Genomic DNA, 13,524 nt, shown 5'->3' on the forward strand with positions numbered 1-13,524 from the left:
AAATATTAAAGAGGAACTTTCATTGGGCATATAATAATATAATCTGGCTGTGCATTAATATTTTAGCGCCAAAAAAAAATATTTTTGCCTCAAATATAAGCATCATATTATTAAAAAAACTGGCAGCAAAATCAAGCCACCTAAAAAAATTATAGGGAACTTAAATTGATAGGTTGGCGTCTAAAATAATAAATTGGCAACTAATATTGTAAAGCGATCATAAAATTTAGTTGTCATCTAGTTGTTCACACCTAAGTAATCAACTAATCATAACTGAGCATATCGTTTCAGCTAGGTAGTATTTTAACACGAAAGCAGTTAAATTTAATGAATATTGGTCACTTTTTACACAAAACACCTCAAATTAATTTACCAATACGCAATGGTCAGTATACTTATAGTCGAAATTCCTAATCATGAAACGCCTAATGGCCATTATACCATTAGATCTTGAAATTTTTAATTACTAAATTCAATAGTTACCACTGTGTTCTGCCAGAGTCAACAGATAGGTGCGACGACGAGCGAAGCGAGGAGGAGCGTGTTAGGTTGACCGTGTAATGGCCAAACAAAATATTTTAAAAGAACTTCATTTTTTAATTAATAGATAGCCGTTTTCTTTTTAAAATGTGCTTCATAAATGGTCTCCTGTATATTAATTCAGTTGCCAAATAAATACTTGGTACCTGCCTAAAAATAATCAAAAGCTGTAACGGCATTAAAATACAACTCATATTGACATATTTTAAGGCTCCGTTTTTGTTGCCAAACTATTAATTTTAGTAGCCATTTCTATTTTTTTAAACTACCCAAATTGGATTAATTAGTTGACCGGTTAAATACGTGCCATTAGTTAAAGGGATAGTTACGTAGGAATTGCCGCCTTCAACAATGTTCTACAATTTCTTGCCGAACCATAATTAGCCTCATGCACGAAGTTTATATTTGAACGAAATATTTTTTACTCGGATGTTTGTTGCCGTTATATCATGTTACAAATGCATTTCCGTTATTAAATAATAATTTGATTCCCTAAAATACTACATAAAAAGTACAAAAATTTGCCCGCGAAAAGCTAGTGAACGAAACGCAACGCCATTGGTCGAAACGTCACGCGACGTCACTCGTTTCAACAAATTGTTAAGACCAACCAAGAGTGAAAGAGATAGCATTATGACTGTCTCGCCACTAAGTAGCAAACGTGAGTTGCATTCACACTGAGTGACGTCATCCGTTCTGTCGAATTCGCGATAAAAATTACGAGCGTTTCAACCAGGGATGTTGCGAATATCCGCATCCGCATCCGCAACCGCGGAACTTCCGCATTATTTTCAACATCCGCATCCGCATAAAATCGATGCGCATTTAATGCGGATGCGGATGTGGAACAGGTCGGTACAGGAACGCCTTAGCATCGGCGTAAGTGCTAGACTGCTAGGCAATTTAGTCATTAACCAAAAAACCTATTAGAAATGAGCAGTCAAGCGTGAGTGGGACTTAATGTACGGAACCCTTGGAACGCGAGTCCGACTCGCACTTGGCCGGTTTTTTGAAATAAATATTACTAAAATGTAATATTTGACGTTTTTTATGGTACTATCTTGACATCCGCATCCGCATCCGCGGATGTGAGCCTTTAAAAATCCGCATCCGCATCCGCGGATGTCAAAAAATCGGCGTCCGCAACATCCCTGGTTTCAACCGCTCAACATTTTTTAATATTTTTTAATAATAGTATGGGAATTTTTATCAAAGTATTTTTATTTTTTCCGGTGTTCAAACGATATAAATAATGATTAAAATAATTTAAAAAAAAATCATGCATGAGGCTAATTAGGGGAAGTAGCAAATGAAACTTACCATGTCACCGAAGAATCTTTCGTTCTGATTGTTGGAAGCGCTCCATTGCTGATATAGAGCCAGGTTTGTGGATGTTGGAGGTATTAGGTAGAATATCTGCAAAATAAACGACATAGCTATAGTCAGCAGCAGAAGTCGCTAAGCGAGCGAGGTGTCCAAAATTACCCTAAAGCGCTCTTATTCTCTTAACAATAAAGTCGGGTCAAGATCATTTTGAACTTTTGCTGCTGACTGTACCCAAATAGAAGTACATTTTTGATAGAAGCTTTTATCGCTGTCTGTACTTTTTTCCACAGGCAACTAAGTGGATACTCAATGAGACAATTCTAACAACCCCAAACACAATTAGGTCGCGTTGATTTATCACTGAGTACCTACATATGGCCACCTCTCTCCATCTTCAAGTCATGTCAAGTACTAGCATTAGTAAAGTCAATGTAATGTACCGGTACTCATACTTATATAATATAACCATAAGTTTAAGTTTACTGCATGTTTACTATTGTTCACAGGTACAAGACACTTGGTTGTGGTTACCTATAATTAGATAAGCATCAGTCATGATTGATATAATTATAGATTCAAGAGTATGTAAAATGGTAATCTGTTGGTAATCCTAAATAAAGAAAATAAATAAATAAAAAATGTCATCATAATATTCCATTGTCATCTGATTTAGGTACATATGTATGCAAAATTTCAGTTCAATCGGAAATTGGGAAGTGGTTCAAATTTAGCTTCCAAGATTTGACCCACACCAACATACATACTATCAGGTCTAGTTAAATAAAAGCTTGAATTAAGGTTCAAAAGCATGATAATTGTACCTTCCCTCCGTGCATAACGTGGTACCAGACGGCGGTGCCTCCGAAGTCGACGTGAAAGTCTGTATAAGAGCCGGCGGCAGACATAAGGCAGTATTTCTGAACGGCCGGACGGGGCGGGGACTCCGCTGACGGCCACACGCTGCTCGCCCAATCCAGGCGGCGGATCGTGGCAGGCGGCTCGACTAGCGGCGCCATACTGTCAAAACATTAATTAACCCTTTAACCGCCAGAGTTTGATATATAAGACATTATATATCCAGCTCATTTCGCCACAGTCTGATAAATAAGACAAAGATCTGATTTGGTTTTTACAGCACATTTATAACTCCCGTAACTATGCCAACCTTACTCTGCGTGGTACAATAGGGATGTTGACATGAATCGCTAATATATAACATGTTATGTTTTTACCATAGCAGGGAATATTAGAACGCGGAAAATCATATTTTGCAAGTGTAAATATGCGTAATAAATTAATTAAAAATAATCAAAAGTATTTAAAATAATGTCCAGTATCACGTGACTGCAAACGCCAATCGGAGCGCGTGACGTAATCACAGTGGAATCACCAAAGACAAGTTATAAAACCTGCCTAAGTGTCTACAGATTATCGTACCGAAACGCGATCTTGGTGCGGTGCGGCGCACGAATCGATAGCGATAGCAGCTATAAGTTAGAGCGAGAAAGAAGGTCGCTGTCCGATGCGGTAGTGTGTTAAGGCTTTAAAAAAAATTGTCAGTTGCCATATAAAGAATTTAAAAAAATGACTGACAGCAGTTTGTTTAAAACGCCGTTACGTCATCAAGGTCACGTGACAATTTGGAGCGTTTAGGCGCGAAATTTAAACACGAAACATATTATACATGTTTTTTTATTCAAAATTAATGAATATATTTTTTTAATATTTTTTTCTGTAATTATTACGTGTCTATCTACAAAATAAAACCAGTTCCAAAAAATTGTCAACATCCCTATTACTGTCGGTGGCGACACGAGCACGCTCGATCAAAAATTGTTGGCGGTTAAAAGGTTAAACATGCGCATTAGAGGGTATGCCGTCTTATGGCATAAATCGAATATTCATTGCCACCCAGCCAAACAAGACATCCGCACCAGGCCACAACAATTTCGTCATATAAAGCTGTAGTACCACGATCCCGACTATCGGGTCGGATATTGTGTGTCTTAACTGGTTTCAGACCAAACATTGCTGTAATGCATCTTTTTCGAGATTTTAAGACATATTAGCGAACAGTACTATTTCCCCAAAAGATTACCCCATATCTCAAAACAGACGCTACTAACGCATGATACGCTGATAAATTATACATTTCCTATGTCTCAACTGGTGATTTTGGTAGTTTTGAGCAAGTTTTGAGGTTTTCTCGAGGGGCTACAGAATGTTGTTTTTCAAAAAACCGGATGCAATTAATCGGGCTCGCCCGCCGAGGGTTCCGTACTTTTTAGTATTTGTTGTTATAACGGCAACAGAAACACATCATCTGTGAAAACTTCAACTGTCACGGTTCATAATGTACAGCCTGGTGGACAGACAGACAGACGGACAGTGGAGTCTTAGTAACAGGGTCCCGTTTTTACCCTTTGAATAGAATAGAACAGAGAGCGTTTATTTGTGACCAAAAATAAACGAAAACAACAAGTCTCGATACAGAACCCTAAAAAAGGAGTGTACAGGGTCAGAATTTTAAAGGGTCGGCCACTCTAAATAATTCATTAAGTCACCTAGAGGCAAAAGTAAATAAATCATTAACATAACCCCCACTTACTTGGTATCACTGAATTCTAGGCTGAGTACATTTAGCACCCTTTCCCCCCTCAAGTCAGGGGGTGTCTCGAAATACTCCACGAAATCGCCTAAAGGCATCCTCAGTGTGGTCTGCCGTCGGACGTCTATAACTTCCACCTGTAAGAAAAAAGATTAAGTACAGTTAGCTGCAGAGATAACTGACCCCCTGCATAGTAGTTATAACCAATTTCCAAAATGGGCCATCTACTAAGCATGTTAATAGAATGGCATACACCTCTTGGAAGTCTTCAAATAAACTGTGACAGTATGGTCCCTTGGGACAGGACAGGATAACAACACAAATAAGTTTTTGGCAGAAATTTCATTTTTGGTACAAGCTTTTATCGCTGACTGTACTTTTCTTACGACAGACAACTAATACTCATCGAGACAATTCTAAAACCCCCTAACACAACTAGGCTGCGTTGTTTCATCACAGAGTTCCTATGGCCACCTCCTATCTCCATCATCAGATCAGCTCGATGGTACCATAATATTGCATTGTCACCCGACTTACATGTGTATGCAAAATTTCAGCTCAATCGGAAACCGGGAAGTGGATCAAATTTAACTTGCAAGATTCCATTACATAGTTACATACAGGTCGACCTAATAAAAGCGTGTTAAAAAAAGTTGATTCACCCATACTAAATGTAAGAGGAGAAAATCAGCTATAATGACGTAAGGCTTTATTGAAAAAATGTATTACCTTTGGAACATACATTTTAAGAAATGGGCCTCGCAGATGCTACTTCCCCCAGGGCTCGAAAGGATAATTATCAATTATAGTTATCTTGATAATTATCGTGATTTTAATGCCTGATAATTATCGATTTGATAATAACCTAAAATATAAAAAAACGCCCCGATCATTGTATTTTACTATAAAAGAATTCAAAGAAAATAAATATAGCACCATCCATACCTGGGATAATTATCACTTATCTGGATAATTTCAAACCCTGACTTCGCCGAGGGATTAGTTCAAGCTACGCCATTACTAATGTGTTACCTTGTAATGTACTGTATTTACCACAGTAAACTATACGATGTAATGTATTTCCAACGGTTCGCCAACGCTGACATCACGCGGCACGCCCGGCTCTGCCCGCAGCATGACATCGACTGACCCTAAGTGTAAGGCCTGAGTGGACGCTCGAGTTGGGCGTGCAGCGGGGCATGCTAAATGCGGTGCATGTTAAACAAATGCAAGCGTATAGGAGCGGCCTTAGTGCACGCTGCTCAAATCACTTGGGAGCTCGACGCCACGCTGCACGCCCCGCCGAACGCTCCGCTTCGAGCGTCCACTCAGGCCTTACACTAACTGTCAGTTACGTCACCATGACGTAAGCGCTCGAGACGTCGATATGTCGCAGTCGGATTGTATAATCCGCCGTATTACATTACGGCTAGCCGTTTTACAAAACAGGGGAGTTTTGAAATGCGGCGGTTCGACGATTAGCCGGATTGAATGCGGCTGAATGAAAATCCGCCGGAATGTATTCGGCGCCATACGTTCTTCAACACGGCTAGCCGTAATGTAATACAGCGAGTCATTAGTCGCCGCTTTGACAGTTTTTGTTCCCATTTTTAACACTCGTGGCGCTGCCTGACATAACAACAACAAACTATGAAAAACGCTGGGGTGTCCATCAAATCTGGAGTTCGTCGGACTGTTTCTTTTCAAAAAACATTTCCTTCGCAACTTAACTAGACGGAGCCCCGCGAACTATTTCTGAGCGGTTTGCCCTTCGGGCATCTGAAGCTACCTAACGAACCTAACCTACCTACCTATTGATTTAGTGAGACGTCCGTGAAAACATTACACTTTGGGGAAAAAAGCGTAGGTAGGTAAGTAGGTTAGGTTCGTTAGGTAGCTTCAGATGCCCGAAGGGCAAACCGCCCAGAAATAGGAGCCCCGCTTGTGGGGCTCCGTCTATTTAAGTTGTGAAGGAAATGTTTTGGAAAAGAAACACATGTAGTGCGGTGGGACCATGGTAAAAATAAATTAAATTTGAAACATTGTCAAACTTCGGTTACGTAGGCGACCGAAATAACTGGTCACTCTACAAGATACGATGCGGCTAAACGTTGGCCGCCTTATTGAAGAACGTATCGCAATGACAATCCGGCTAATCGTCGAACCGCCGCATTTCAAAACGCCCCTGTTTTGTAAAACGGCTAGCCGTAATGTAATACGGCGGATTATACGATCTGACTACGACAGATACACTACATACCTCATGATTCTTCCCGCAGAACCGCAGCACGGAACGGGCGCTGAACGTAGCCGGGTTCGGGGTTTCTATCTCCAGACCCTCGGACGTTGTGAACAGGATCGGCCGGGTGAAGCCTGTTCACAAAAGATAACTTTACTTCTTTACAGTTCAAGAAAATATACACGGATCTTGCTAGTTATGATTCTCGTAAAATTCTTTCGCATCATATCAGGCGTGGCTGACTCCGCGATTTCGTCGCTTTGCTACAGGTAGCTAAAAGTACATCCGTTCCACACCAATTTTGGTGGCTAGCCATAAGCCGCGCGTGGCGCAGTTGCGACCTAGCGGCCATATCTGCGCTGATCGTATCTGTGCTGTCATTTTGATCGAAAGTGAGTCTTCTGTACCTAGTACTATTATTTATTCTGTGATCATAGTGGAACTAGAGGGAGGTTATCTACAAAAATATCCTGAATAGTTACAGGAAAATGGTACAGGTAAGCAGACATAGGTAGATAACAGATCGGACCGACAAGCCGAGAGCCCCTTTCAATCATTAGCCACTCCGGAAGGGCTGAAACTTATGCCTAGATCGTAGCAATCTTAGTGTAGCTGTAAGTAGAAATTTTCACTGGAAACCCTATAAATAACTTCCTTGGTAATTTTTCATAACTACCTTGCAAATTTTTCTTTAGATATGTTTCCATTGCTCAATGTTAGAAATTGAGCTTGGATTTTTCCACGCCATCTCACCGTTATATTGCCCGACCAACGGAAACATGGTCGCCATAAATTTACTTGGCGCCGTTCTGTGAAGAGTTGGGTCTATTGAGGACGGGGTGGGAGGAGGTAACCCAGCTGCCCAGGGCCAGAATCAGTGGAAAAATATGATTCGAATCCCATCAAGGGGGTAACAGGATAAAAACCGGCCAAGTGCGAGTCGGACTCGCGCACGCAGGGTTTCGCACCATCAACAAAATATAGAGCAAAACAAGCAAAAAAACGGTCACCCATCCAAGTACTGACCCCGCCCGACGTTGCTTAACTTCGGTCAAAAATCACGTTTGTTGTATGGGAGCCCCACTTAAATCTTTATTTTATTCTGTTTTTAGTATTTGTTGTTATAGCGGCAACAGAAATAAATCATCTGTGAAAATTTCAACTGTCTAGCTATCACCGTTCGTGAGATACAGCCTGGTGACAGACGGACGGACAGCGGAGTCTTAGTAATAGGGTCCCGTTTTTACCCTTTGGGTACGGAACCCTAAAAAAGATCTCACCATTATCCCGGACGAACTCCTCGGTGAACTGTCTCGGCTGCAGCCGGGCCAGCGCCGGAGGTGCGGGCCGCAGCGGCCTCGCGGCCAGCGCGCGCACCCAGGCCGGAGACCCGGTCTGCGAGGGCCGAGTCTCGGCCCCTAGCTCATAGCGATCCGCTCGATGGTTGTTTGTAGGGGTTTTCACTAGAAATTAACTTGTTTTTCTCAAAAATGGACGGCAAAGTCGACGTTGCCGGTTAAAAAATTGGTCGCGAAGTGCGTAGTTTATGGTCAGTCAAAAAATTAAAAAGTTAAAAACATTGCAGTCTCGATTTCGGGACTGCAATGTTGCATACAAATTCCATTATTTAACGAGTTCCAAACTTTTTAACAGTTGAAATGGCCATATCAAATGAAGGCATAGGTACAATTAAACAGCCAAACAGATGATCAGCACTTATTATTATAATGTTGGTACCGCGACTATTTAGGTGTCTCAAATAGGTTGGCGTATTTTCAGCAGAAAAATACACTTCTTTTTTTTTTAAAGCAGCAAAGCAAATATTTTCAATGGTTTTACTTTTTACTGTGATAATTAGACCGTTGCTCCGGTAAATCATTTCTAATTCTTTCACTATTTTTGAGAAAAGCACTATATATGACTCGGCTGGAAGGCTACTTGCTGGCTTCGGATTCAATTAAACGGACTCCCAAGGTCGTCCGTTTAAAACGAATCCTCAGCCAGCAAGTAGCTACTTCCGAACCTCGACAATAATGTACTATTTCAGTGCTGTTGCGTTGTTGCTAAGCAGGTAGTCATAATGACAAACTGGTGATTTAATCATACAAATTATAGGTGACCTAGATGAAAAATCTACAAGACACAGACAGACAGACAGAGTCTTACACTACCCAAAGTAATTTTCACTCTTAGTAACTTGGAGCATGTCACCAATCATACAAAACAATATCAGCATGTGAAATAGTATGGACTTAGCAAAGATGATGTATTTCCTACCATCTTACACACAGTTTTATTTTTAATTTTAATTATAATTTATATTCATATACAATGTAAATTGTGACTGAATAAATGAAATGAAATGAAATAAAAGTAGAAAATGTTTAGTAATGCACTCATTTGGAGCAAATTATTCATTATGGTAATTAATTCAGTTTTCTTCAAAGAATGACATGAACTACATTGTTGACAAGTAAAAGTAACTAAAGGTTAAACATATGCAGTAGAGTTGCTATTTACTAAAGCCTTGAGACTTGGGAAAGTATTGAAAATAACTGTACTTTTCAATTTTCTATGCCTATGAAATACAGTAAAACCCTGCTTAAGAGTCCCTAGCAAGCTTGGGTCTCCATACAAAGTTAGATACACTCACAATTTAGAACTACTAGCTAGATTGATCTGAAACTTTGTACTTACAATACGATAAGGTATATATATCTATGTAAATTTTCTATGGGACGATATCCCTTCGCGCCTAAATTTTTCAAATTTGCCGCCTTTTTCTACTGTCAAGATCTGGTTGACCAAGTATATATAAATAAACAAGAATTGCTCGTTTAATGTAGCTTCAGATACTTAAAAAAAAAAGTGAAATCAATTTCATACAAAACTTGTAAATGGCATATTTCACAGGAAATCATATTACTCAGATTCCACTATATTAAAATATGGCACAAATCAATTTCTTCATTATGATACAACATTTGAACGGATTAAATGTTTGACTGTATGTAAATTTAACTAGACACTGTAAATATAACGGATTAAATGTTTAACTGTAAACAACAAGGTTAACTGGAAGAGATCCCATACAGGGATAAGTTCGCCTTTGTTGTATTTAATTTACTCTGTAACTATGTTTCTCGTGTTTTTATTTCTATGTGCAATAAAGTATATACATACATACATACATACATACATACAAACCTCGACAATAATGTACTATTTAAGTGCTGTTGCGTTGTTGCTAAGCAGGTAGTCATAATGACAAACTGGTGATTTAATCATACAAATTATAGGTGACCTAGATGAAAAATCTACAAGACACAGACAGACAGACTGAGTCTTACACTACCCAAAGTAATTTTCACTCTTAGTAACTTGGAGCATGTCACCAATCATACAAAACAATATCAGCATGTGAAATAGTATGGACTTAGCAAAGATGATGTATTTCCTACCATCTTACACACAGTTTTATTTTTAATTTTAATTATAATTTATATTCATATACAATGTAAATTGTGACTGAATAAATGAAATGAAATGAAATAAAAGTAGAAAATGTTTAGTAATGCACTCATTTGGAGCAAATTATTCATTATGGTAATTAATTCAGTTTTCTTCAAAGAATGACATGAACTACATTGTTGACAAGTAAAAGTAACTAAAGGTTAAACATATGCAGTAGAGTTGCTATTTACTAAAGCCTTGAGACTTGGGAAAGTATTGAAAATAACTGTACTTTTCAATTTTCTATGCCTATGAAATACAGTAAAACCCTGCTTAAGAGTCCCTAGCAAGCTTGGGTCTCCATACAAAGTTAGATACACTCACAATTTAGAACTACTAGCTAGATTGATCTGAAACTTTGTACTTACAATACGATAAGGTATATATATCTATGTAAATTTTCTATGGGACGATATCCCTTCGCGCCTAAATTTTTCAAATTTGCCGCCTTTTTCTACTGTCAAGATCTGGTTGACCAAGTATATATAAATAAACAAGAATTGCTCGTTTAATGTAGCTTCAGATACTTAAAAAAAAAAGTGAAATCAATTTCATACAAAACTTGTAAATGGCATATTTCACAGGAAATCATATTACTCAGATTCCACTATATTAAAATATGGCACAAATCAATTTCTTCATTATGATACAACATTTGAACGGATTAAATGTTTGACTGTATGTAAATTTAACTAGACACTGTAAATATAACGGATTAAATGTTTAACTGTAAACAACAAGGTTAACTGGAAGAGATCCCATACAGGGATAAGTTCGCCTTTGTTGTATTTAATTTACTCTGTAACTATGTTTCTCGTGTTTTTATTTCTATGTGCAATAAAGTATATACATACATACATACATACATACATACTGTATGTAAATATGACTAGAAACCGTAAATGGAACGGATTAAAGCGGGATTTACATTAAAAAATTAGTGGCGTGAAATTAATTTCGTGACATTTAGTTTTACCTACATTTTCACGTGCAATTCAGTATTTTCGTAAAGCATGCACTTTTTCACGAAATCAAAGCAATTTCGTGTCCTGCGCGATTTTTTGGTGAAATTAGTGTCATGCAAGTAATTTCTTAACTGTATGTAAATTAACTCTTAATATACTTACACACTGATGGTCCATAAGTTTGTGCACATTTCGGACAGTGGTACTTGTCTATGTCATCTGACTGGTATATCTTTACATCAACGCAGCTGCAACAAGAAATTATTTACTTCATTGACGCTTACTAGCTAAGAGTAAACTAATTTAAAGTCAGACTTACATAAATTAGAAGAAGAAAAGACATCTATTCCATAAAGCACACATACACAGGACAGGACAATAAGATGAAAGAAATAAGATTAACAGAAAATAATTATTACAGCAAAATAAAGATAAAATTATGTACACATAAAAAAACCAGAAAAAAATTACACATTACAAATTATGGGGTAAAGTGCTCTCAAGTTGGCCACCACAAGAACTTATGAACAACAACTTGCTAGACCCACATTATATTGATATAGCAATGACCAAGATATGCGGAACACACCTAAGTAACAAAAAAAAACGTCAAAATTTGAACCCTTTTCTGAAAATCAGTATGCTATAATAATTTGACAACAGGGAGTGTGCACGAACTATACGGGGCAGCACAGGTGCTGTCAGATTTTTGGGAAGTTTATGCTTCCGATGTAGCCTATAAAATAGCAGAACCTACTATCCACAAGAATAGCACTTGCTTTGGCAATGTACATACACGTTTATGTTTCTGATTCAGGCCATGATGGCAGACCCTCCAACGCGCATGGTCCCTGTATAGGATTACAGCATTGAAATGGCTAAAGATGTATTGTAAATGTCTAAGCAGGGCAATGCTAGTTTCTCACAGGTTTATTGTTGACCATAGTCCTGCATACACAAGTATTTTTTCAAAACAACTTCATTTTAGACAAAGGGTCTAGCCGCAATCCTATAGTGAAACTGCCCCTGGCTAAAGTGTATACCTTTCTTAGGTGCGTTTATTTGTCTTATTATAAGATATCGTTTTACCAAATTTCAAGTCTAGAATCCCCTTGATTTTTTTTTGGAAATATACTAATATTAGATGCAATTAACATCCAAATTTCAAAACAATCGAACCACTAGTTTAGCTACAAAAAAATAAAAACGATTTTTAAAAAACATTTGTTTTTAGCCAAACCAAGGGGATTTTAGCCTTGAAATTTGGTAAAACGATATCTTATAATAAGACAAATAAACGAACCTAAGAAAGGTATACACTTCAGCCAGGGGCAGTTTCACTATAGGATTGCGGCTAGACCCTTTTGGTCACTGTGTTAGTCACTGTATTGGTAACATTAGGATACAGGTAATAATCACTACCTAGTTAATCAATGTTTCAAAAACTATAAAAACTGACTCCACATTAGACCAAGGTCATCATTAGTTTCCAAGTTTTTTACCACAGAAAAAATGCCTTAATCACACTAAATCTTAGATCATTGAATGATTGTGGAATATGTCAAGATTTACAGTTGTTTCTAGAGCCAAATTAAGTAACAAATTAAAATTAGGGATTCAATTAGTATAGTTACTTGATGTTTATTTGAGACTTTGATCTTTTACAGAACTTTTAGTTTATGTTGCACCAAAAAAAAACGAATGATTTTGGTGCACATTTCCTTACATAGAGCTCGCATTAGTTTGAATACGATATCCAGAAGATAATAGGATGTTCATCACAATATTTATCTGTTTCAACAGGTGATTACATTTAAATCACCAGGTAGATTCAACTTTAAAAACTTTACAGCGACTATTGAGGAGTACAATACCTCTGGCTAATAGAGCTCCTAACATAGGTCAATAATAAAGCTTAATTTGAACACAAAGAATATGATGCGGGCTCAGTTTGCACGGAACGCAGGCCCCATGACGACGGACCATGTAAACAAATGTTATGCACTACTTTTTGGGCAAAAACAACTCGGAATATTTAGCTTAGTGCCGTATATCGTTCATCCAACACCAAAGGACCTAAAGAAGCCGAAATAAACATGAAAATTCACTAAAACATCACAAGTGTGATGGCCGAACTGTGGTGCACTGTCAAACGAAACATTATTTTTTTAACACACATGCACGTTTTCACTATGATATTTATATATTTTTCACATTACCTGCCGTGAAACCACTCACGACAGCAGTCACATTCTATCATAAATTGTCCAATATTATATGGTTGACCACACAAACAATAGGTTTCCTTCGATGACGCCATCTTGATGGCGAAT

General features: G+C 37.9%; 1 protein-coding gene across 1 annotated transcript in view; it reads right to left on the minus strand.

Moving 5' to 3' along the window:
* The window catches only part of LOC134658323 (lysine-specific demethylase phf2-like), a 74,333-nt gene extending 60,809 nt beyond the window's left edge, over positions 1-13,524 (minus strand). Inside the window, exons 1-7 of the mRNA XM_063513953.1 lie at positions 13,411-13,524; positions 11,354-11,439; positions 7,994-8,176; positions 6,735-6,847; positions 4,475-4,611; positions 2,688-2,883; positions 1,861-1,956 (exon numbers count right to left, since the gene is read on the minus strand). Coding sequence (XP_063370023.1) covers positions 1,861-1,956; positions 2,688-2,883; positions 4,475-4,611; positions 6,735-6,847; positions 7,994-8,176; positions 11,354-11,439; positions 13,411-13,511 — 912 coding nt within the window. The 5' untranslated portion in view covers positions 13,512-13,524. The remainder of the gene's footprint in view (positions 1-1,860; positions 1,957-2,687; positions 2,884-4,474; positions 4,612-6,734; positions 6,848-7,993; positions 8,177-11,353; positions 11,440-13,410) is intronic.

Source organism: Cydia amplana, chromosome 22 (assembly GCF_948474715.1).
Source record: "Cydia amplana chromosome 22, ilCydAmpl1.1, whole genome shotgun sequence".
Classification (NCBI taxonomy): Eukaryota; Metazoa; Arthropoda; class Insecta; order Lepidoptera; family Tortricidae; genus Cydia; species Cydia amplana.